Here is a 27,084-nt window from a genome sequence, read left to right on the forward strand (position 1 = left end):
AGGAAAGACAGGACCAGACTACCCTATAAACACTGTCCACTGCAAGTATTGTGGGAAAAGACATGAGAGAGACAAAACCAAGTGTCCAGCATATGGGGAAACCTGCAGGTCATGTGGCAAGAAGAATCATTACTCTGCTGTCTGCAGGCAGGGAAGAGGCAAACAGTACAGACAGCTCCACGCTGTGACACCAGACACGGACAGTGCAGAGGACATTACATGGCTACAAATGCAGTCTACAACAGAGAAAGTCAATGTAGTCGGGCAGGCAGTAGTGAAGGATGCCAAGCAGCTTTATGCAACATTCTTGTTGGATGAGAAGCCCATTAGATTTCAGCTGGATTGTGGAGCAAGCTGCAATGTAATTTCATTTGATCTGCTAAACAAACAGGTTTCTATTGAGCCAACTGACAAGGTACTGGTGATGTACAACAAAAGTGTTCTGAAACCAATGGGGACATGTAAGCTAAAAATACGAAACCCATGTAACAGAAAGAGTTATAGAGCTGAATTTACCGTGTTACGGGGTGGTAACCATGTACCATTACTGGGAGTAAAAGCAGTTCAGGCAATGGACTTAATAAAAGTACAGTCTCAGAACATTATGTCTGTTGAAGTTGCCCAGGATATACAAAATCCAAAACTAAATGCAGAGCACAACTTGGACATGCAGAAAATAAAAGCAGAGTATGCTGATGTATTTGAAGGTGATGGGTGCTTTGAAGGTAAATATAGGCTAGAAATTGACAACACAGTGCAGTCCACCAGATTACCCACAAGAAGAGTGCCTGTAGCTTTAATGCAACCGCTGAAAGTAGAACTGCAAGATCTACAGAGAAGAGGCATGATAGCACCAGTCCATAAGAGCACAGATTGGATCAGCAGTTTGGTCATAGTGCAGAAACCATCGGGCAAGTTAAGAATATGTATTGATCCTAAGCCGCTCAACAAGGCGCTGAAACGAAACCATTACCCAATGCCAACATTAGATGATGTCCTACCAGATTTATCAAAGGCTAAAATATTTTCTGTATGTGATGTAAAAAATGGATTCTGGCATGTGGCCCTGACTGAAGATTCAAGTTTATTGACAACATTTTCTTCACCATTTGGACGCTTTAAATGGCTGAAAATGCCCATGGGACTAAAACCTGCTCCAGAGATATTCCAACAGAAATTGATGCAGGCTTTGGAAGGACTTACTGGAGTGAAGACAATAGCGGATGATATCCTGATAGTGGGAGAAGGTGAAAATATGGAATCTGCAGTCAAGGATCACGATCAGAAGATGATACAATTTTTGGTCAGATGCAGAGAAAAAAAACATAAAGCTGAATTTGGACAAATTCAAATTGAAAATGACAGAAGTGGCCTATATTGGTCATCGACTGACTTCAACTGGGGTCAGAGTGGATCCTGAAAAGGTGAGAGCAATACAAGATTTGCCTACCCCTACTGATGTTTCTGGAGTACAACGATTTTTGGGCATGGTGAATTATCTCTCAAAATTTTGCAGACATCTGTCAGACATGTGTGAGCCACTGAGACAGCAAACCCACAAAGATGTGCGCTGGGAATGGACAGAAAGCCAGGAGACTGCTTTCCGAGCAGTAAAGAATGCCATTGCAGATACAGCAACCCTAAAGTATTTCGATCCAGATCGAGAAGTGGTGGTACAATGTGATGCTTCGGAAAAAGGCCTTGGAGCCACATTAATGCAGAACAAACAGCCAATTACATTTGCAAGCAGAGCCCTTACAACAACAGAGCAGGGATATGCGCAGTTGAGAAGGAACTACTGGCTGTGGTATTTGGGATGGAGAAGTTTCACCAGTACACCTATGGTCGACGGGTAACAGTGCAGTCGGATCACAAACCATTGGAGAGCATTACAAAGAAACCATTACTAAATGCCCCAAAGAGACTACAGCGCATGCTGTTGCGACTTCAGAAATATGATGTTGACATCGGGTACTGTCCAGGAAGAGACTTACTGATTGCAGATACGCTAAGCAGAGCTTACCTTCCTAGCACAAAGGATGAGGAGGAAGACATTGAAACCATCAACATGTGTAACTACCTTGCAGTGTCAAAAGAAAAGGTCAAGCAAATCCAGATTTTTACAGAGAAGGATAAAAGTCTCCAGAGTTTAAAAACTGTCATCTTGCAGGGCTGGCCAAAATACAAGCAGCATGCTCCGAGGGAAGTCTCACCATTCTTCCACATAAGAGATGAATTGTCAGTGCAGCAAGGAATCATCTTTAAAGGAGACAGGGCTGTTATACCTGAAGTTCTCAGAAGAGACATATTGAAAACATTGCACTCTTCTCACTTAGGCATGGAAGGATGCCTACGTCGTGCACGAGAATCAGTTTATTGGCCAGGAATGAATGACCACATAAAAAATTACATAGCACAATGTGAAATATGTGCATCCTGCAATGATAAGCAACCAAAGGAGACATTGCAACCTCATGAAATTCCACATAGGCCTTGGTCAAAAATAGGAACAGACTTGTTCACATGGAATGACAAAGAATACCTGATTACAGTGGACTATTTCTCTAACTTCTGGGAGGTTGATTTGGTGCAGGACACAAGGGCGAGAACAGTGATTAAAAAACTCAAGGCCCATTTTGCCAGGTATGGCATTCCAGATATCGTTTTCTCTGACAATGCGGCGCAGTTTACGTCGGAAGAATTCAAAACTTTCAGTAAGAAGTGGGAATTTGAACACCAGACGTCTTCTCCGAGATATCCTCAGAGTAATGGGAAAGCAGAGTCAGCAGTAAAAACGGCCAAAAGACTCATGCAGAAAGCTAACCAGGCGGGTGCTGATGTATATCTGTCTGGATCATAGAAACACACCCACCCAAGGCCTAGACAGCAGTCCGGCACAGAGGCTCATGAGTAGGCGTACAAAGACACTCGTACCAACTGCGTGTCATCTGTTAGAGCCAAAGCTGCTGGGAAACATCGAAGCTAAATTACAGAAGAATCAAGCTAGGCAAGCTTTCTATTACAATAAATCTGCAAAGGATCTGCCTGAGCTCCAGAGAAATGACAACATTCGGCTGCAGCCAAGCAGCACATTTGACAAACACTGGCAAAAGGCAAAGGTTGTCCAGAAACTGGGACCTCGGTCGTACGAAATTCTAACAGACGACGGAAGAAGACTAAGGAGGAATCGGAGACATTTGAGGAAAACGCGAGAAAGAGATGATTCATGGCCTTTTGAACAGTATCCAGACACCCAAGACAACGAGGCAGAAAGTACAAGTCAGGCACCAACAGTGACAGCTGACCATCAGGGTGAGGACTCTGGCCAGAGACAGACAATATCAGAAGAACTACCAGATGTACCAGATGTAGAAAGGGACACATCTTATATTACCAGAGCTGGCAGAATTAGCAAAAAGCCGGCGCACCTCAAAGATTATATCTAACTGGACGTACTAGGTTAATTTCTAACTTTGTCATAGTATACTTTAGTTTAGTATCTTTTATTGTTCCTCCAGTTAAAAGAGAAAGGATGTAGCAATATGTTATATGTTCATGTGGCCTCTAGGGGTCTCACTACTTTTATGTGTGTTCTATATTCTTTGTTTGCAACTTGTTGGATGTTGTTGTTCACTTGATTCATGTAATGGAGGTTGAGGCATGATGTGAATAAAGAGCCTGGAGATACTCAAAGAGTGTGATTCATGACAGAATTCATCAAACAGAACACGGGGTTAAAATTTCACCTCACAACATAGCCTATGACGCTCTCGGGGTCCAGACGTGTGACTGTGCAAAATTTTGTGCCTGTAACTGCGACGCCTCCAACACTTTTCCTTTCACTTTTTCCCCATTATGTAGATAGGAGCAAAATTGTTTGGTGAACTGGAAAGCGCTGGGTTAAAATTTCACCTCACAACATAGCCTATGATGCTCTCGAGGTCCAGACGTGTGACTGTGCAAAATTTTGTGGCTGTAGCTGCGACGGTTCAGATGCTAATCCCGGACATACACACACATACATACATACATACATACATACATTCAGCTTTATATATTAGATATATATACCTATTCTATGTGTGCACATTTATGTTACCTATTCTACTCTATTCTGTCAGTGTGATTTTACTGTACACCGCACTGAATTGCCGGCTTTTCTAGAGAACACCGCTGCGTATTTCTCACAAGTCACACGCATGGTCCGTGTGTAATCCGTAATTTTCTCGCCCCCATAGACTTTCATTGGCGGATTTTTTGCGCAATACGCTGACAAACGCAGCATGCTGCGATTTTCTACGGCCGTACAAGACCGTATAATAAGGATCCGTAAAATACGGCAGATAGGAGCTGGGCCATAGAGAATCATTGTACCGTATGCAATCTGTATTTTCTGCACCTCTTATATGTCCGTAAAGCACGCCAGTGTGATGCCGGCCTTAAGGTTGTCGTCACACAAGCAGTATTTGGTCAGTATTTTACATCAGTATTTGTAAGCCAAAACCAGGAGTGGGCAATAAATACAGAAGTGGTGCATATGTTTCTATTATACTTTCCCTCTATTTGTTCCACTCCTGGTTTTGGCTTACAAATACTGAGGTAAAATACTGACCAAATACTGCTAGTGTGATAGCAGTCTACGGCATACACTATTTGTGTGCAGTCCATGGGCTATCTGTTTTTTATATAGTAGTGCATAGGAGAAGCTTTTCAATTTACATATTTATTTTATCACACAAGAAAATCATCGATCAAAGACTAAAGGTAAACTGACTGATGAAAATCGGATGAAAAACACTGATTAAATCAATCATTTTTTTGTGTACAAGAAAAATAACTGACATCTGAATGAGGCATTAGAGTATTTGATCCAACAAGATTTACCACAACCATCTCCAATTAGGAGCTGATTACTGAATAAAAAGCTGGATTATCCATGAATTCAGCATTGCTCTATAGTGATTACCAGAATGCAGTGGCTCACACTGGGGGTCTTTCTGTCTGTGGTTGTCCCATTGATAATGGATTCTGAGATGAGTCTCACTGAAGAAATGTTCTTAAGAAGCTTAGGGTTCCCAGCTAAGCCAAATCCTGTCTCTCCTCCTCCTATACCTTCTATATTGTGGAAGATCTTCAACCGGAGGATGGATAGCTCAGCCCACAAGAAGAAACAAGATTTATGCTTTTTGGAAGAGTTCAATGTCCCTGGTAGTACTGTCCGAGTCTTTCCTGATCAAGGTAAGGCTGGTTCTCAACTCTATGGAGTACAATGCTCCTAATTAATTCATTAACCAGCGCAGTCCTCTTAAAGGAGTTACCTGGTCTAAATTTATAAGTCTGGAGTCACTCTGTGTGACTGCAGACTTCTGATTCCAAAAATGTAAACCGTTACGGGTCTTGGAAATATGGCAACATGAGCAAAAGTATTATAGAATTAATTTATTTTTTATTTTTTTACCACTGAAATTACAAAAAAAAAAACTTGCACTGTTTTTGCAATTTCAACACGCTTGGAATTTTTTTTTCCCTTTTCAGCGTCACACATGAAAAAATGAATGTTAACACTCAAAAGTGCAATTTGTCTTGCTAGAAACAGACCTTCACACTATGTGGGCAGAAAAGCAAAAAAGGGGAGGAAAAAATGAAAGCGAAATAAAAGATAACACTTAGGTCAAGTTCAGTATTTTACATCAGTAGGCTGGAGTTACACACAACGTATAAAAATACAGTCCTTTTTTTACAGACCAAATATGCAGAAATGTTCCCTGAACAGTGATCCGTATGACATCCGTAGGCAAGGTGTGGCTGCGTATTTTGCGCATGTAAACCTCTGTATGGCATCCGTACAGCGAGATTTTCTCTCCGGCTTGCAAAATGGACATAGAATGGATCCATGGGCTCAAATATTCGTGAAAAAAATAAAATAAAATATATATATATATATATATATATATATATATATATATATATATATATATATATATATATATATATATATATATATATATATATATATATACCCAACAGGATATGAGGCATGGTTTACATACAGTAAACCATTTCATATCCCTTTTTTTTATTTTTATTTTTTGCATATTCCGCACTACTAATGTTAGAAGAGTCTGTGTGCAAAATTTGGTGGCTCTAGGTGTTAAAATAAAGGGTTAAATCACGGTAAAAAACTGGCATGGGCTCCCACGCAATTTTCTCCGCCAGAGTGGGAAAGCCAGTGACTGAGGGCAGATATTAATAGCCTAGAGAGGGACCATTGTTGTTGACCCTGGCTAAAAACATCTGCCCCCAGCCACCCCAGAAAATGCGCATCTGTAAGATGCGCCTATTCTGGCACTTAGCCTCTCTTCCCACTCCCAAGTAGTGGTGGGATATGGGGTAATAAAGGGTTAATGTCACCTTGCTAATGTAAGATGACATTAAGCCAGGTTAATAATGGAGAGATGTCAATAAGACACCTAGCCATTATTAATCCAATAGTAGTAAAGGATTAATAATACACACACACACACTATGAATAAAGTATTTTAATGAAATAAATACACACATGGGGTTTTAAAATATTTATTGCATGCTTAATCCACCTGAAGACCCTCGTTCTGTAAAAGAAAAAAAAAAACAACAATATCCCATATCTTTCCGGCGACCAGTCATGTCCCACGCTGTAAATCCATCTGGAGGGGTTAAATAATTTTACAACCAGGAGCCTGCTAATGCAGTTGTTGCTCCTGGTTGTAAAAACTGGGGAATTAATGGAATGCAGGGTAATGTAGCTTCGTAGACTTGCAGTGATGCGCCCACTGCTGGCATAAACTCATATGAACTCTAGCATGGGAATTTTTCTGAATATTTTCTCATGCTAGAGTTTATGCCAGCAGGGGGTGCATCACCGCAAGTCTAGGATGCTACGTTCCCCTGCATTCTATTCATTCTCCAGTGTCACTGGGTCCTTCTCCGATACCACACAATCAACAGAGCTAAAGTATAGTAAACAATCCCAAGACCTTTATTTAGGCAAAAATATGAAAGGTCCATATACGATCCACCACACAAAGGATAAAATAGTCCAGAACACGAATGCAGTTCAGTAACAGGATAAAAGTCCCACAATCCAGCAGACAGAGGATAGCATAGTCCATATACTCTTCTTTCTCTCTGAGATGCTATATACACATCATCATTCCACACAGGACAGATCTGTGTCTCACCTCCCTGATATTTTAAGTCTACCTCCTCATTCACAGGTCAGGAGGGGGAAGGTCTCAGGGGCTCATTGTTTCAACAAGCTAGGTCAATTATGTCATTAGCATACAATACAGTACTGTGGGGGCTTATATCAGATGGCAGCAACAGCCATTCATCAATTAGTAAATAACTCCTTCTACAAGAGAACACCATGAAAATAAGTAAAATAGAAATATACACAAAAATGATACCCACATAGCATATCACACCCAGTTTTTACAACCAGGAGCAACAGCTGCATTAGCAGGCTCCTGGTTGTAAAATTATTTAACCCCTTCAGATGGATTTACAGTGTGGGACATGACTGCACGCCGGAGAGGTATGGGAGATGGATTTACAGTGTGGGACATGACTGCACGCCGGACAGGTATGGGATATTGTTGCTTTTTTCTTTTTTTTTTTCTTTTACAGAACGAGGGTATTCAGGAGGATTAAGTGTACAATAAAGATTTTACAACCCCATGTGTGTATTTATTTCATTAAAATAGTTTATTCATAATGTGTGTGTGTGTGTGTATTAACCCTTTACTACTATTGGATTAATAGGTGTCTTATTGACATCTCTCCATTATTAACCAGGCTTTGTCACCTTGCATTAGAAAGGTGACATATTAACCCTTTATTACCCCATATCCCACCGCTACTCGGGAGTGGGAAGAGAGGCTAAGTGCCAGAATAGGCACATCTTACAGATGTGCCTTTTCTGGGGTGGCTGGGGCAGATGTTTTTAGCCGGGGGGAGCCAATAACCATGGTCCCTCTCTAGGCTATTAATATCTGCCCTCAGTCACTGGCTTTCCCACTCTGGCGGAGAAAATTGTGCGGGAGCTCATGCTAGTTTTTTCCGTGATTTAACCCTTTAATTTAACACCTAGAGCTCTCAAATTTTACACACAGACACTTCTAAGATTAGTAGTGAGAAATATGTAAAAAAAAATAAGGGATATGAAATGATTTACTGTATGTAAACCATGTCTCATATCCTGTCGGGTTTGATAAGGAGTTGACAAAAGCCGGCAATTGAATTACCTACCGGCTTTTATGCTATATAGCTCTGTGAAATAAAAATATATTATATAGCATTGTGATTACTCGCTTATCCCGCCCTCTGCACAGTAGCTCTGCCCCCCACCACATCACCACACATAATCCCGCCCCCACCACATTACCACACACAATCCAGCCCCCCACCACATTACCACAGATAATCCCGCCCCCCACCACATCACCACACATAATCTCGCCCCCCCACCACATCACCACACATAATCTCGCCCCCCACCACATCACCACACATAATCTCGCCCCCCACCACATCACCACACATAATCCCGCCCCCCACCACACATAATCTTGCCCCCCACCACAGATAATCCTGCCCCCCACCACATCACCACACACAATCCCGCCCCCCACCACATCACCACACATAATCCCGCCCCCACATTACCACACACAATCCCGCCCCCCCACCACATCACCACACATAATCCCGCCCCATCACCACACATAAGCCGCCCCCCCACCACATCACCACACATAAGCCCGCCCCCCACCACATTACCACACATAATCCCGCCCCCACCACATTACCACAGATAATCCTGCCCCCCACCACACACAATCCCGCCCCCACCACACATAATCCCGCCCCCCACCACATCACCAAACATAATCCCGCCCCCACCACACATAATCTTGCCCCCCACCACATCACCACACATAATCCCGCCCCCCACCACATCACCACACATAATCCCACCCCCCCACCACATTGCCACAATTATTGTTATTAACTTCATGTTAATAACACACACACACACACACACACACACACACACACACACACACACACACACACACACACCTTGGTACCATATTAGCTTTATCCATGGTTTTTTTTCCTGTGATATGTTGTACATAAATATGTGATTCTCCAGAATTTTTTAGTCTGTGCCTGATGAGACCTGAGTAGTCTCGAAAGCTTGCAATTTGTTACCTTTTTAATTGCTAACTGAAAAGATGGTATCAACCACTGAGGACTCTCAATTCTAAATATTTTTCTATACTACAGTATGTGTAGACATTTTTTTTGATCTACCGGTGCGTATTTCTTGCAAGTCACACTGATGGTCCGTGTGTAATCCGTATTTTTGTCGCCCCCATAGACTTTCATTGGCAGATTTTTTTGCACAATGCGCTGACAAACGCAGCATGCTGCGATTTTCTATGCACTTAAAATACGGCTGCGAAATATACGGCAGGTAGGAGCTGCCCCATAGAGAATCATTGGTCCGTGTGCAATGCATTGTTTTTGCGCCTCTCATACGTCCGTAAAACTCTCTAGTGTGACCCTGGCCGTGTCTGTAAGCCAAAATTAGGAGTGGGTGATAAATGCAGACGTGGTGACGTGTTTCTATTATACTTTTTCCTGTTTCACTCCTAGTTTTTGTCTTAAGGTACCTTCACACTAAACGACTTTGCAGCGATAACGATAGCGATCCGTGACGTTGCAGCGTCCTGGATAGCGATATCGTTGTGTTTGACACGCAGCAGTGATCTGGATCCTGCTGTGATATCGCTGGTCGTTGCTGAAAGTTCAGAACTTTATTTGGTCGTCAGATCGGCGTGTATCGTCGTGTTTGACAGCAAAAGCAACGATGCCAGCAATGTTTTACAATGGTATCCAGGGTAAATATCGGGTTACTAAGCGCAGGGCCGCGCTTAGTAACCCGATATCTACCCTGGTTACCATTGTAAATGTAAAAAAACCAAACAGTACATACTCACCTTCTGCTGTCTGTCACACGTCCCTTGCCGTCTGCTTCCTGCACTGACTGTGAGCGCCGGCCGTAAAGTGAAAGCACAGCGGTGACGTCACCGCTGTGCTGTGCTTTACGGCCGGCACTCAGTCAGTGCGGGAAGCTGACGGCGAGGGACGTGTGACAGACAGCAGAAGGTGAGTATGTAGTGTTTGGTTTTTTTACATTTACAATGGTAACCAGGGTAAACATCGGGTTACTAAGCGCGGCCCTGCGCTTAGTAACCCGATGTTTACCCTGGTTACCCGGGGACCTCGGCATCGTTGGTCGCTGGAGAGCTGTCTGTGTGACAGCTCTCTAGCGACCAAACAGCGATGCTGCAGCGATCGGCATCGTTGTCGATATCGCTGCAGCGTCGTTTAGTGTGAAGGTACCTTTACAAATACTGAACGTGTGAATGTGGCCTTTAGGCTCCCCTCTGCTTCTGGTGTTGTTATAGCAATGTCAACACTTGGGCTTGTGAGACATTGTGATGTCACACAATCCCTTGCCATTTTAAATAGTTCCCTAGCGGCTTTTACATTTTTCCTTTTTTCTCAAACACTGCAGCGTTACATAGTCAAACATGCATGACTGAAATGATGCAGCCAGTGTAGATCTTGCAGCATGTAAAAACTGTCAGGTTCTTTAAAGCCCTTCTGCGAAAGGACGCAATTATGGTCAGATTGCATGTGGGGTACCGCAATCTGTCATGGAGATACATTCCAGAAATCACACTGTGGCCTGAGTCACATTAGCATATGGCATCCGGTGTGATATGCTATGGAATCTCTGCAGTGAGTGTCAGTGCCCTGTGCTCCGATCCTCTCGCATCAAACAATCTGAGCACAGGTGTGGAGGAGACTGAGAAATCAATTGCTCCATTGCTGGCGTCAGCAAGAATGGCACTGTTGTTTCACATGCACCTATAGACTTTGTATGTGTGTGCAGTGGCGTAACTACAAAGTTATGGGCCCCGGTGCGAACTTCCAAATGGGTCCCCCCCGCCATAAAATTCAATGTAACCCCCATAGAATACAATGCAGCCCCCCCTCATAGTATAATGCAGCCCCTCCATACAGGGGCAGTGAGAAAGACACGAGCAAATGGTGACGAGGGGGCAGGGGAGAGGGCACAAGGGGGCAAGGAAGACAGGCACAAGGGGACACATGGGGGCTAGGAGGCAGGGGAGAAGGTTACAAGGGAACTAGTGGGCAAGGGAGACTGACACAAAGGGCACACGGGGACTAGTGGACAAGGGAGACTGGCACACGGGGACACAGGGACTAGTGGGCAAGGGAGACTGACACACGGGGAATAGTGGGCAAGGGAGACTGATACAAGGGGACTAGTGGGCAATGGAAATGGAGACTGACACAAGGGGACACACGGGGACAAGGGAGACAGGCACAAGGGGACACACAGGGACTAGTGGGCAAGAGACTGACACAAGGGGACAAGGGATACAAGCACAAGGGGACACACAGGGACAAGTGGGAAAGGGAGACTGACACACAGGGACTACTGGGCGAAGGAGACTGACACAAGCACAAGGGGACAAAGGAGACTGACACAAGCACAAGGGGACATAGGAGACAGGCACATGGGGACACACAGGGACTAATGGGCAAGGGTGACTGGCACATGGGGACACAAGCATAAGGGAGGCAGGCTCAAGGGGACACACGGCCCCCTGACCTGCCAGAGCCGCTTGCAGCTGCGACCGTAGTAGTTACGCCGCTGCCTCACACACACACATCATACTACAGATATCACACACACATCAGTTATCACACACACTACAGATATCACACACATACTACAGATATCACACACACATCATATTACAGATATCACACACATACTACAGATATAACACACACACACACGCACACATACTACAGATATCACACACACACTACAGATATCACACACACACATACTACAGATGACACACACACACACACACACACACACACACACACACACACACACACACACACACACACACACACGAGATACCAGCTCATATACACGACTCACAATCTCTTCTCTAGTACAGGGGTGGCTGATGTAAACCGGCTGCAGCTTCTCAGCTTCTCCTGACTAAAGCAGCTCTGTCCCGCACCTCCCCCCCTGCTCTCGCCTTCTGTCCCGGGGTTATTTTGGCATTCTCAAATACGATCTCATTCAGACGTACATGAGATGTATGAGGGGGGGAAAAATACAGACTGAGAAGCTGTCTCATCGTGATGACTGGAGCTGCTTCCTGTCTCTCACGTGCCCCGGCTGCCCCCTTCCCCTAGATACGCCTTGGACTGTTGCCGTGCAGGAGGAATCTCCTGCACTGCAACATGGTGTTGGGTGCCAGCACAGCCCGCACAGTGGTCTATCCAGCACAGCCCGCACAGTGGTCTATCCAGCACAGCCCGCATCTCTCGCCCCCCCCGAGAATGCCCCCACAGTCCAGTAAAAAACAAAAAACAAAAACACTCTCCTCACCTTTCCTCTTGCCAGGGTTGCTTCCTGCTCCGGTCTCAGGCTCGGCTGCAGTCTGCCCGGGACACAGCAGGTGCGCGATGATATGACGTCATCGCGCACCCGCAGTGTCAGAGGCAGAGCGGGGAATGATGGGAGAGGGAGCGTCTGTAGACGCTCTCTCCTCCGTCATTGCATTCAACTGTACCGGCGTCATAGACGCCGGTATAGTTGAATGCGACGGCAGGGGGGGTGAGTCGGCGGGGTGGAGGCGGATCGAGCGGCCCATGACTGGCACCGGCTCTTCTGGCATTTGCCAGAAGTGCCCGATGGCCAGTCCGGCCCTGCTCTGACCTGCCGGCCCCGGGCCCCTGACCTGCCGGGCCCGGTCACAATGGCGACCGCTGCAACCGCGGTAGTTACGTCCCTGTCCATACTGTAGAATGGCCACACATAGTGCTCCATACTGTACAATGGCCACACATAGTGCTCTATACTGTACAATGGCCACACATGATGCTCCATACTGTACAATGGCCACACATGATATTGCCTACAGTATAATGGCCACACATAGTTACTCCTACACACGCAGCTGAGCTCCGTACACATTGCACATGCGGCTCCCCTCCGTACACCTCGTACACACCCGGCTCCCCTCCGTACACGTCGTACACACCCAGCTCCCCTCCGTACACCTCGTACACACCCGGCTCCGCTCCGTACACCTCGTACACACCCGGCTCCGCTCCGTACACCTCGTACACACCCGGCTCCGCTCCGTACACCTCGTACACACCCGGCTCCGCTCCGTACACCTCGTACACACCCGGCTCCGCTCTGTACACCTCGTACACACACTGCTCTGCTACATCCACACAAACCCCTCCTGACCTCACACAAAAGCTTACCCTCCTCCAGCACGATGACAACCAGCACTGCACTACTGTCCTGCACTACACGGAAGCCCCTGATCATGTGACTCCGACTCCTCCCCTCCTGTGACCTCATCACAGGTCCTGTGCGCACAGAGCAGCAGCAGCCATAGTTGTGGTGTGCGGCTCTCTGCGGTGGATGGGCTCTGCTGCGGGACAAGTGCAGTCCCACCCATGATCGCGCATGCACTGAGAGAGTGCACACGCACCAGGGCCTGTAAAGAAGATTTTTTTTAAAGGGCCGGCGGCCCATTTTGTAGCTCAGAGTTCTTAGGGGCCCGCCCAGTCTGCTGGACTGGGCGGGCCCCTAAGCACTTTGGGCCCCATCGCAACTGCGACCCCTGCGACCGCAGTAGTTACGCCCCTCCACCGCAATATTTTAAAAAAATCTGATTGCACTGGTCCGACTATATCTCAAGTATGAGCGTGCCCTGTCAGCCCATTTGACAGCAATGTGATTGCGAGTTGTCTTTGCTTACAAAGAGACCCTCTACCTCAGCCTATTAGACTCCACCTCTGGCAGGATCTAATAGAGCACCTGTCAAACAAATGAGTTGCCCCGCCAGGGCCGTGGGATACTCTGTGCCGGGTCCGGTGTTTCACAGGGGGATGTCACGGTGGCAGTGACCCGGTCCGTGGCCCTGGGCACCCATGTAAGAGGGGAATGGTCTTTAAAGGGAATAAAATATATGTTCGTGACGCCATCTGTGGTATTCGGTCAGTGGGGACCGACGCTGCTTTAAGGGGTCCTCTGGGGTGATGTTATGGCAGCTAGATGGTATAACTTTTCACAGGTGAAGTATATCCCCAGGGCTCCCTGTGTGTAGATGGAAGATGGTGAATGGCGCAGTAAAAAACGAGGACACAGGTTTGCAGTCTCTTTACCTTGTTTACTGAAGACTTCAGGCAGCCACAGTCCAGGGCACCAGATCACAGGGCAAGCAGGGTCCAGCCGGCTTGGAGGCAAGTTAGGAGTCCCCTTATCCAGGTGGAAATCAAAAGCTTCCTCTAACGCCGTGGTGTTGTAGTCCTTACTGAGTATGGCTACAGATAAGGTCCTCACAGATGTTCTCTCTCTCTGTCCCCCGTATAGGATAGGACATAACCCGTATGACTGGTGCCTTGAGCCTGTTTATAGGGACTCTAGCACGTCCCGGGCTCTATGGGTGTCACCGTGCCTCCTGGGTATTAAGGCGGACAGGTAACTTGGAGTTCAGCTGTCCTGCCAGTCTCTGATGTAAGTCGTAGAGGCCCTTACAACCTCGGTGTTCCGGCTACCGGTCTCTGCGCCTCAGAAAGAGGCAGCCTGCTCGTGGCTGGTCTCCCACTGGTGTTCCCCTCCTGTGCTTCGCTCTCCTACATGCTCACTGCAATATATTCGGCTTTTGTATAATCTCTTTCCAAGAGCTGCAGCACTGCGGCTACACAGCTCCGTACATCCTTTTCTGCCTCAGACTGTTCCAGTCTGTTTCCTGGCAAGAACTGACTAACTTTCCCTACAAACTACCATATATATGGGGTGTCAGGACTCTGAACATTTTTTACCTTTTGTGCATTACTGCCCTTTTCCAAGATGGCGTCTTTGGTCTCATGTGCACTGTGTCTTCCTGCTATAAAACTCCACCCCAGCCTTCAGTCTGTGCTAGAGTATTCTGTCTTGCATCCAGCTCCTGATCTGATTACTCCCTGGCTATACACCTGCTCCTATGAACCTTTGTGGTGATCCTGCTACTCTGCTCTGAGTTCCTGCTGCATACACAAGTTTCCAGTAATCCTCCTTCATCTGCTGCTCCTGTTTACTTCCACCTGCATTTTCTGGACATGTAAGCTGCTGCTGCTTTGCATTAGCCTGAGACTATTAACCAGGTTTCCCTGGTTGAGCTAAGATATGATTTGAACTGCCTATAAGCATATCTATCTTTGTCTGGACTAAGACAAGGATTTATTCGTGTCAAGTATCCACAAGAATAACTGTGCTTCATAGACTTTCTGCTTGTTTGCATTTTGCTCTGAAGTTTCCTATAGTCTGCTAAGCTGCGTTTATTATTTGCACCAAGTGTTGTGGACTTGAGTTTCTCTCTGCACCTGTTTGAATCACCGTGTGATAATATAGACTTTACCACTTATAAAACTGTATCCTGTAGTTGTCTTGTTCCACGCAAAGAGTCTCCTGAGTTATCCCCTATAATTATTACATGGGGAGTCACCTAGTAAATTGGATGAAAAGCTCCCCCTGGTGGCCTGGAGTGTGAATATGTTGCATGCTTGTGTTTACCTGGTTACAGTTATCCCTTCTTGCCTCCAAATGTAACATCACTCTCCCCATGAGGAAAGCAATGCTACTGTGACGACAAGGACCCTGGGACGCCACACAAACACTGTCAGGTTAGGTAATGTACTACAGTGTATCCTCAAAGTATTCAAGTTCTCCCCCATGTTGAGGGGGGAGATTTAAGTGTAAAATATACTCCCCCACTCTCCCGTGGTAACTGCAACACTAAGTGGAAAAGTTGTGGAATTCTAAACATCACATGGCCCATGAACATGTTAATGATGTACAAACAATGGAAACAAAGGTTTGATTTGTTTAGTATTGAGTATGCATGCCATGTGCAGATATACAGGCGTTTGCACTTCTTTGCATGCTATCAATGAGGTTACTAATGGTTGTCATGCCGAATGCACTTGTGCAACTCAAATTATCAGGATCTGCTGATGAACGCTCCATTTGCAATTGTTGACCAATTACATCTCAGATGTGCTTGATGGGCAACAAGTCTGGGCAGGCTATGTTGGCATGTTTAGGCCATGCAGGTTGCTCATAGTAGCATGAGCAATATGTACCCTGGCATCGATCTGTTGAAAAATGGCTCATGGGACACTTTAAAGAAATGGCTATACCACTGATTCTATTGTAAGGAGGAAGACTGGACTGCGGGTACCTGTGCTAGACCGGGTCCAGAACTGCTGATGCTGCGTCCAGGGGCGGACACGGACAGCTTGGGGCCTCTGTGCAGGAAATGTCTGGGCCTCCCTCCTTTAAAAAAAAAAAAAAAAAAATTAAATTATGTGTGTGTGTACAATATATATATATATATATATATATATATATATATATATATATATATATATATATATATATATATATATATATATATATATATATATATAATTACATAGTCTCCCGTATTATGTATGTATTATTGCCGTTCCTTATTATACAGTGCCCTCTCTTGTTATGTATGTACAGCACAGTCCCTTATCTTATATATTGGATTTTATAGAGCCCTGGTTTTTTATTACATACCGTTCTGTCTTGTTAGCTGTATAATGCAATGATGGCTGATGGAGCATGAGAAAGCTTCTTTTCTAAAGGAGGAGCTGATTGACTGTCTGGTCACCGGCTCCTCCATGAGTAGACATTTTATATCTTATATATATATCTCTTATCTCATAGATTGTAAGCTTGCGAGCAGGGCCCTCATTCCTCTTGGTATCTATTTTGAACTGTGATTTCTGTTATGCTGTAATGTCTATTGTCTGTACAAGTCCCCTTTATAATTTGTAAAGCGCTGCGGAATATGTTGGCGCTATATAAATAAAATTATTATTATTATTATCAAGAGAGGGACTATGTAATAAACGAGGGCGCTGTGAATAACAAAAAAAACAAGAATACACTATGTAAGAGACAGCACTGTACATAACAGCAGAGAAAGCTATATAATAAGGGAGGGCATCATATATAACTAGAGAGGATGGTACGTAATAAGGGATGGTGTTATACATAACAAAAGAGGAAACTATGTAGCTAAGGATGGTGTTATACATAATAAGTGAGTACACTATACACTAAGGGACTGTGTTAGACATATTAATCGATTAACAATGTCTTCCTCCCCCTCCCCCTGTTCCTAAATCCATTATAAATCCCCCTTCCTCCAATCCCCCACCCCCAAGATTGCCCTCTTCACCACCTCCATCGTCTTCACCCCCATCATTACCCATTCCACGACCTCCATCATTTCCTCCACCCCCACATCCCCATCATTGCCCTTTCCACCACCACCATCATTGTCTTTCCCCCACCACCCCATCATTACCCATTCCACCACCTCCATCATTTCCTTCTCCCCCCACCACCCCCATTTTTGTCCATTCACCACCTCTATAATTTCCACCCACATCTTTGCTTTCTCCCCCATCATTGCCCTCTCCATCAACCCAATCACTGCCTTGTGCCCCATCATTGCCCTCTGTCAACCCAATCATTGCACTCTGCCCCATCACCCCCATCATTGCCCTTTCTGTCAACCCAATCATTGCCTTCTGCCCCATCACTGCCCTCTCCTCCACCTACACACAAAGCACCATTCACCTCTCTGCACCCACAGACCAACCTCACCTCACCTCTGGGCATGGTATCCTGAAGCCACACCATCACCTGCAGCTTCCTGTCTCACACAGCCGTGGCGCTGAATGATGATGTCATTCAGCCGTTGCTGTGTGAGACAGGAAGTGCGGGCAGGAAGCAGGATGGATCCTTGCAGCTCCGCTACGCTGCCATTTTCTCTTGCAGGCAGCGGAGCTGCAGGGATTTCTCCCTGCCCACCGCACATGAGGGCAATCTGGCCAGGGGCCCCCCGGGGCCAGATAAACTGGCCAGATTGCCCTAATTATTAGCTGCTCTGCAGGAGCCTCTGGGCCCTGGTGCAGCCACACCGGTTGAACAGGCGCTTTGTGCGCCCATGGCTGCATCCCATGTTGTCCAGGGAAGGCAAAAAGGTCCGGACAGGTTCCCTCACCCGGAAGCTGGGGGCGTGGTTATAAGTAAAAGCGTGTGCAGTTTCCCACCGGCGGTGATAGAGGCAAGGTGCGTGAGCAGCGGGCTTTGAGGGATGCGCAGCCGGGCCACAACGACACGTAGCTGATCCGATGCCGGGATGCTGCCAGAGCCCACAGCGGTAACAGGGAGAGAGCTGGGAGCCCTGTTCAGCTAAGCACCGCACATCAGCCTAAGAGCCAGGGCAGGGTTCAGGACTGTTTGCTGCTGCCTTCGTCGTTGGACCATTGTCTACAGGACTTTTTTGGAGAAACATCGCGCCAGCTGTTGTTGGTGCTACAGACTTGGCGGGAACAAGCAGCGCGCAGCACAGAGAGAGAAGTGCAGTGTGCCCGATAGCTGGCAGAGAGCGAGGTGCTTTGTGACCGTGAGTACAGCGCACATGCCGCAAAGAGAGAACTGGGTATTGGACAGACTTTTTCAGCCCACCTTGCCAGCATATACTTTCCTGCCCACGAGAGACCCTGATTGTGCTGTGGCCTTGTTTGCTCCAGCCGTATATGTTCATGGACTAGGGGCTCAGCAGAAGGTACCGGACACCGACCGCTGCCCCCAGAAGACGGACCACCGTTACCAGCTGGACCTTCTTGTACCAGCACCGCCCCAGCCGTTGTTAGCGCTATTGACTCCCCCGCAGCATTCACAAGATCTGCCTTTATCTGATTAATTGTCCCTTAACTCTGCATATCTTTTACAATTGGACTGTTATTCTTCCCATTTACCCCTGCACCTCCCTGCAAGGAGTTAACCCCCTGTTAAATTAAAACTGTTACATTTGTTATCCCTTGCTCTGCCTTCTGTCTGTCACTGCATCCCGCGACCTGCTTATGGAACGCCCGCCAGTGCCATGGGGTACTCTGTACCGGGTCTGGTACTTAAAGAGGATGTCACTGTGGCTGCGACCCGGTCCGTGGCCCTGGGTCTCCAATCAAAGGTGAAGGTCTTTTAAGGGTTTAATAAAGTTTGTGTTAGTGACGCCACCTGTGGTATTCGGTCAGTGGGGACCGACGCTGCTTAAAGGGGTCCTCTGGGGTCATGTTATGGCAGCTAGATGGTACAACTCCCCACAGGTGAACGAGGTCCCCAGGGCTCCCGGTGTATAGATGAGGGTGGTGAGTGGTGCAGTAAAGAACGGAGGACACAGGTTTGCAGTCTCTTTACCTGGTTTACTGAAGGCTTCAGGCAACCGCAGTCCAGGGCACCAGATCACAGGTACAGGCAGGGTCCAGCCAGCTTGGAAGCAAGTTCAGAGTCCCCTCTACCAGGTGGAGATGAAAGCCTTCCTCATAGCGCGGTGGTGTTGTAGTCCCTTACTGCCTATGGCTTCTGGCAAGGTCCTCACTTTTCCTCTGTCCTCCATAAAGGTGGGACACAAACCCATATGACAGGTGATTCAAGCCTTTTTATAGGGTCTCTATCATGACCTGGGCCCTATGTGTCACCGTGCCTCCTGGGTATAAAGGCGGACAGGTAACTTAAAGTCCAGCTGTCCTGCCGGTTTCTGCTATGCCTCTTTGAGCCCGACACAGCCTCAGTCTTCTGATTACCGGTGGCTGCACTCAGCCAAGGAGGTAGCCCAGTCACAGCTATCCTTCCCAGATGTCTCTCTCCTGTGCTTTACTCTCCTGCACACTCTACAACTGTCCTTTTTTCGGTATCTTTCACCAGGAGCTGCAGCTACTACGGCTGCACGGCCCCCTTCAGTCCTTCTGACACTCTCTGCCTGACTGCACACTACTGTCTTCCTGACAGACTGCTCACGTCTGCTGTCTGGCCCGAACTAACTCTCTGACTTCCCCTCCAGCCAGAATGTATCAAGGGCAGTTCCCTGGAAAGCCGGGTTCAGAGCTCCCCCTTCTGGCCAGGAGTGCGAACATATTGCATGTATGTGTTTACCTGATAGAAGAGATCTTCCCTTGCTTCCAAGCGTGACATCACTCTCCCCGTAAGGAAAGCAATGCCACTGTGATGACCAGGACCCTGGGGCGTCACACTTACACTACCACCAAATCAATGTAATCTGTATCTTAGTGAATTATTCTGTGCTTCAAGTGAAATTGGGGGTAATGATCAGTGTCTTTGATATGCATCATGGGGTGTTTGCACAACATCTGACCCAATGTCCAGCTATAGATATTTCATTGACTTCACACTACTGATCTCAAAGGCAATCATGCTGTAGCGCAAGATGGCAATGGAGGTCTATTCTCTTCAGCAAGGAGTCATGCTTTTGTCTTGGTGACAGTTGGAGATTTGTCTAGAGACTAATTGGGCAAGATCATGAAGAGGCTTTTAGAAGGGAACATGGCAGTGTCCTATCAGCCATTTTTCAACACTGTCAGGCTATATGCTGCTTGTTCTACTGTGAGCAGTCTACATGGCCTAAACATTCTAGTATTGTCTGCAATGTCTCCAGATGCAACTGTAGCTGTGGGCGCCGGGAGTCAGCTGTGGGACACCACTGAACTTCCCATACAGAAGGCACAGATTATATTTATTACCCTCTGTCTTGTAGGTTCTACATACACCGCACTGTGTATACAATAATAGGAAGCACTGATGGTGCTTCCTCCTTCAAACCCATCAGTCATTGTATTGCTTGATCTGGGGCACAGACACTGGAAAAGTATAGTACTACTGACTATCTAAACTACTAGCCTCTGTTAAAGGAGATGGGATTGGGATCATCCAATATATATATATATATATATATATATATATATATATATATATATTTGTCATAGAAAGATAAATTTAATTTTAAAATGTGTTTTTGTGGCCATAAAGTGAAGAACTAATGTATAAAAATTATGCCCCATGTATCACAAAAAAGATGCAAAAACTATTGGAAATATCACAATGAGAGAATTTTAGTGTGGTAATGTGTTTTTTTTTTTTTTGTTTTTTTATACCTCATGTACTAAAAAAGTGGTATAGCAACAACTGATTTACTGTTACAGCCAAAGTAATTTCTCCATTGCCGGCATACGCCTTAATCGCATTGCACTCGGATGATATTTGAGTGCAGACAGATGCTTCGCAGGTGTACGAGGTGTGGACAATGACTATTGTCTCTACCCCTGAACACTCCAATTACATTATGTGAATAAGTGTTATGCACCTTTTACATGTATTGTGAAATATATAATTTGTAATGTACCTGCAACTTGCCACCCCGCCTGACGTCACTATTGCGTTGGAAGGATCATGCGGTACAGGTTCACCACTTGCACCAATGTGACGTTCAGCACCCCCTGGGGGCACGTAAGATCAGCTTGGCACAGTTCTACACAGATACTCCTTGTTCACACGGCACAGGGAGTGAGAGAACATGCTCAACGCAGCCGTTAAAATGGCACAACTCTTTCACAACCCTGAGTGGCCCCTTTTTCACTAGCACCAGTGAAACAGAGCATTATCAGCCTGGTAGGACTGCCACCAGTTCCTTGTTAGATATAGGGAAGATCTGTTAACGGGATTATATCAAGCCAGAAACCAACCCCGGTAGCTTGAGAAGTTAAAACCGAGAACACTGATGTGTGGATCAATATAAAAGAGCAGCCCAAGGTTAAATTATATATGTAATTGCTTTAAGGGCACACTAGACAAAACACTATATACATGATGGTTACACATATGAAACAGTCAGATATGCAAATACAAGAAGTAGCACAAAATGGTACAGGCAGATGAAACCTATCCGTTACCGGTTTGATGTTCATGCAAGTGAGCTGGGCCGCTTGGGGATGGGGTGGGGGGCCAGCTGATTCCAGTTCGTTACTCAACGTGGCTTCCCCTTTAAAAGTAAACAGCAAGCAATGATAAAATGAGTGTACATGGCCTTAAGGTACCTTCACACGAAGCGACGCTGCAGCGATAGCGACAACGATGCCGATCGCTGCAGCGTCGCTGTTTGATCGCTGGAGAGCTGTCACACAGACCGCTCTCCAGCGACCAACGATGCCGAGGTCCCCGGGTAACCAGGGTAAACATCGGGTTGCTAAGCGCAGGGCCGCGCTTAGTAACCCGATGTTTACCCTGGTTACCAGCGTAAAAGTAAAAAAAACAAACAGTACATGCTCACCTGCGCGTCCCCCAGCGTCTGCTTCCTGACACTGACTGAGCTCCGGCCCTAACAGCACAGCAGTGACGTCACCGCTGTGCTTTCACTTTCACTTTAGGGCCAGCGCTCAGTAAGTGTCAGGAAGCAGACGCTGGGGGACGCGCAGGTGAGCATGTACTGTTTGTTTTTTTTACTTTTACGCTGGTAACCAGGGTAAACATCGGGTTACTAAGCGCGGCCCTGCGCTTGGTAACCCGATGTTTACCCTGGTTACCAGTGTAAAACATCGCTGGTATCGTTGCTTTTGCTTTCAAACACAACGATACACAGCGATCGGACGATCAAATAAAGTTCTGGACTTTATTCAGCGACCAGCGACATCACAGCAGGATCCTGATCGCTGCTGCGTGTCAAACGAAACGATATCGCTAGCCAGGACGCTGCAACGTCACGGATCGCTAGCGATGTCGTTTCGTGTGAAGGTACCTTTACACAAGTCTTTATCACCTTAGATGTCCATTTCTTTTGATTCCCCCACTGGGATGGTCCCTATCCCCCCTCTACTAGATATTCTGTGTAGCTTCTCTCCCCTCCTAGGATGCTAGAATGAATAGAGACCTTGGAAGGCATTGTGTGTGTGTGTGTGTGTGTGTGTGTGTGTGTGTGTGTGTGTGTGTGTGTGGCTAGGATGTACGATAACTCCATATTCTCATTATGCAATCTTATCTGACTGGGGGAAGCATTTACACAGTGTGGGCTCCACAGGGGTTCATCTTATATGAGCTTGAATACTATCTGGTGTGGCTGGACCACCTGCTGAGCCAGGTCCTGTTATAGCTACATGTGCTGAGGAAGGATTGTAAGCTGCCATTAATTTCCCCCCATATTCTTCACATGCGTGATAAGCATTAATATTATAATGTAATCCATGGTGTATGGGTATGGCAGTGTTATAGGTAATGTATAATGGAGGTGAAAGATTAAACCTTCTCAGAAACAGACTGCAGGGCAGGGTCAGATAGTTAATATTGGGACTAGTCCAAAGGGGGAGGGCTTAGTGATGGGAAAACTCTGAAACAGTAACAAGCAGGAAGTGCTGCCAAGGGGTGATCCACAGCGTAAGGAGAGATATGGATAGGGATAGTAGGATCCTGAGGAGTATTACTGATGAGGCAGTGTGGCCTTTCACCAGAAAGGGGTCCTTGGCTAAGACGAAGTGCCTTGAGAAACCAGAAGGCTTGCTAGAGCTGATTGTAACCGACATAAAGATTGAGCGTGGGACTAGTGGGGGGGCCCGAGATTGTCATGTAAGGACTTTTTTTGTGGGATGAGTTGACGTTTTTTATTGGTACCATATTTGGGCACATAACATATCTTGATCTTTCTATTCAAATTTTTGGGAGGCAGAATGAACAAAAAACAGCATTTCAGGAATAGTTTTTTTATGGTTGCTGTTCACTGTGTGACAAGACAGTTCTATTCTCCCTCTCCTAGCCTTCTAAATACTGTGATTGCTATTGATTGCAGCATTTAGGGCATTAGAGAGCATTAGTGCCCCTGGCTGTGACAGTCTGAGCTCAAACTTAAACTGAGCTCCCGGTGGTGATCTGATCGTGCAGGCACATCTCCGGTGTCCCGCACGATCGCGTGATGTAGCTGTATGTCATTAGTCAAGAACCACCCCAACCATGATGTACATCAAATGTCGTGATGGGGTTAAAGGGTATCTGTCAGCAGAATTTCACCTGTTAAATTATTCACTTGTGCATGTAGCTCTCTCAAAGACAAGTCCAGCAATACTTTTTTTTATTGATTCCCAGTTCGTTACTGAGAAATAGAAAAAATGTGCAAATGAGGCTGAAGGGCTTTCAGCTTGTGGAAATTCTTCTCAATCCTCTCATCCCAGCTCTCTTCCCCAGCCTGCGTCGCCTTCTCCTGCTTCACTGACTGCTCCTTTTGCCTGAAGTCACATAGCCTAGCAACTGTTAAACAAGCAGGAGGAGAAGCACTGGGCAGGAAATAGAGCTGTAATAACAGAGGCTTGAGAAGACCTGCACAGCCCTAAGTACTTCAGCCTCAGGTGGTGTTCACACATTCAGTACTTGGGAAATTGGGAGTGGAACAATCAGAGGAAAAGTCTTTAACCCACTCCTGGTTTTGCCTTACAAATACTGAAGTGTGAACATGGCCCTATCTGCATAGAGAGCCAAACACTGATTTCTCAGTAACAGAATAATGTAGTGGATTTGTCTTGAGGACTACATGTACATCTAAATAGTTTGGGGGTGAATTCCTGCTGACTTTCTAGAAGACAGCCATGCTTTTCGAGTCATGCAAAACCCCTGTAAGGCTGGGGTCCCGTTAACGCAGGGATCTCAAATTTTACTGGGTATGTGGGCTGCATATAGAAAAAAATGTGAATTTGGGGGGGCAGCGTTCTTTGAAAGACAAAGTGACATTTTTGGTGATACACTTTTTTTTTTATTTTAAGCTTGGGTCGTTATGGAAGTGGTGATTACAAATGTGCACTCATATTGTAGCTATGCATCCATCCAGGCCCCTATATTGTATATTTGTACCCAGCCAGGTTGTCCTATTGTATTTATGTCCCTAGGGTTTAGAGGTGGAAAATAGAGGGGGGGGGGGGGAATGAAGCAAAAAATATGGTCAATTCTGTACTAATATACCCCTATCCTGGTATGCATGGCCCCATCATCCCTATCTTGGTATGATTGACCCACATCAGAAAACATTAAAACATAGGATGGTTTATTTGCCTTCCCTGTGCTCCCTCGCAGCATCTTGTTTTGATGCCAGCTGCTAATATATGCTTCTAAGCAGCACATAGCAGTGACGTCATGCGCTGCCTACAAGCAGAGGACAGCTGCCGGAAAAGTCACTGCTCCCCACGACATTACTATAGGTGTGGAGAGCAGTGAATATACATTTTCTTTAGTAGCAGGCACGATCGCATGGCCGCTGCAGGAAGCCAGCATCTGCGCTTATTGTGCCCACTGTTAAAGAGAAGTGAATATTCATTGCTCTCCATTCCATGGGCGTGAAGAGTTGTGAATATTAATTTCTCTTTAGCAGTGGACACAGGGGTTAGCCACGACAGCCGGCTCCTGCCTCCTGTGACCCGCAGCTCCACGACTGCTGCTCCACCACCTCCCCACCACACCAGGTACATCATTTCAATTGAATGTGCATCTAATTGTAATTTCTCTATCTCCTCTGCCGCTGGTGTCAACGGGAATTGCACTGCACTCGGGTAGTATCCAAGTGCAGTCCAATATTTCATTCGCACCCATAGACTTTTAAATGTGTGTGATCCGATGCATTGATGCAATTGAATTGGCATGAGAAAATAATAGCCGATGTGAGCTGCACACAGAGAAACATTGGGGCGAGTGCAATCCTGCGTGTTACACCCCCCCCCATGCTGCATATTTAAAAAAAAAAAAAATGAAAGTAACCTATTTTACTCTGGGTACAGATTTGGTTAAAAAAATCTGCAGTATCAAAAGCTCATCAGGGGAACACAGTGTCAGTATTGATTCTTTACTTTAGACCATTTCCAGAATATTCCTTTGCTTGCTACTAATTGCATTTTACCAGTGAATTGTATGTTGGTGCTGCTTTTACAGTACTTTAATCCTGATAGCGCATCTAATTCAAGTTTGACTTGAAATATCTTTACATTTGTTTTTACATACACTGTTTTTGTTTATATGCTCCTATTAGGTCAACTTGTTCCTCGGTCTTCAGATCAGCCTTCAAACCTCTGTTTGAAAAAGAGACTGTTTTTCAAAGTTTCTATAATTGAAAAAGAAGAGCAGGTAACCATGAGTAAGTTGGAAGTAAGGTTTGGCAAAAATGCCTACTACGGCCAAACATTTGACTTGCGGCTATACAGAATTCTACAAATATCATTGAGAGGAATGGGTGATCAGAGGAGCAGCAGAAAACTTCTGGCCGCACAAAGTTTCCGTCTCCTTCACAGGTCTCTATACGTTAACCTGACAGATGTTTGCCAAATTTGGAGAGCCCCTCATAAGAACTTTGGATTGGATCTGGAGATTTTGCATAGAAAAGATGGTACATTGGATGACTGTCCGGATGTACAAAGCTTTCTCTATACCTCTCTGCTTATGGTGACCCTGAATCCACTACAGTGTAAGAAGTCCCGAAAAAAGAGAAGTTATGGCAATCTTCCCTTTCTGGCTAGCAATATCTGTAAAAAGAGACGCTTCTATGTTGAATTTAGACATGTGGGATGGCAGAACTGGGTAATAGCACCTCGAGGGTACTTGGCTAATGACTGTTATGGAGAATGTCCATATCCTCTGGCAGAGATACTAAATGGATCTAACCATGCAATTTTACAAGCTCTGGCACATTCTCTTGATCCCGAAGATATTCCACTACCCTGCTGTGTACCAACAAAGATGTCGCCCATCTCCATGTTATTCTATGATAATAATGACAATGTGGTCCTGAAACACTATGAGAATATGTCCGTGGATGAATGTGGCTGCAGGTGATTACCAAGCATCAACCTTTACCTCCACCATGGAACATAATCCTCTTCTTTGTAGAATTCTATTGTAGACTGCTTAAATTTTGTAACTTAATAGTAATAACTGTTTTTATAGTGTGATAAATTATATTCCACTAGTTTCTAATAAATGTTGTTCTTATTAATGGG

The 27,084-nt window shown here is 45.8% G+C and overlaps 1 protein-coding gene across 1 annotated transcript; it reads left to right on the forward strand.

Annotated features, from left to right (window-relative positions):
* Positions 1-4,964: 4,964 nt before the first annotated feature.
* Positions 4,965-27,084, forward strand: LOC143765744 (protein DVR-1-like). Its single transcript, XM_077252735.1, has 2 exons — positions 4,965-5,238; positions 26,121-27,084. The coding sequence occupies exons 1-2, from the start codon at positions 4,971-4,973 to the stop codon at positions 26,918-26,920; spliced, it is 1,068 nt and encodes a 355-aa protein (XP_077108850.1). The 5' UTR covers positions 4,965-4,970; the 3' UTR covers positions 26,921-27,084.

This window comes from Ranitomeya variabilis, chromosome 1 (genome assembly GCF_051348905.1).
Source record: "Ranitomeya variabilis isolate aRanVar5 chromosome 1, aRanVar5.hap1, whole genome shotgun sequence".
NCBI classification, from domain to species: domain Eukaryota; kingdom Metazoa; phylum Chordata; class Amphibia; order Anura; family Dendrobatidae; genus Ranitomeya; species Ranitomeya variabilis.

Excerpts from the sequence above, each read along its gene's own strand:
- LOC143765744 (XM_077252735.1), top strand. The coding sequence starts at position 4,971 with ATGCAGTGGCTCACACTGGGGGTCTTTCTGTCTGTGGTTGTCCCATTG. Across the intron at positions 5,239-26,120 it reads CCGAGTCTTTCCTGATCAAG|GTCAACTTGTTCCTCGGTCT; the intron begins GTAAGGCTGGTT and ends TGCTCCTATTAG.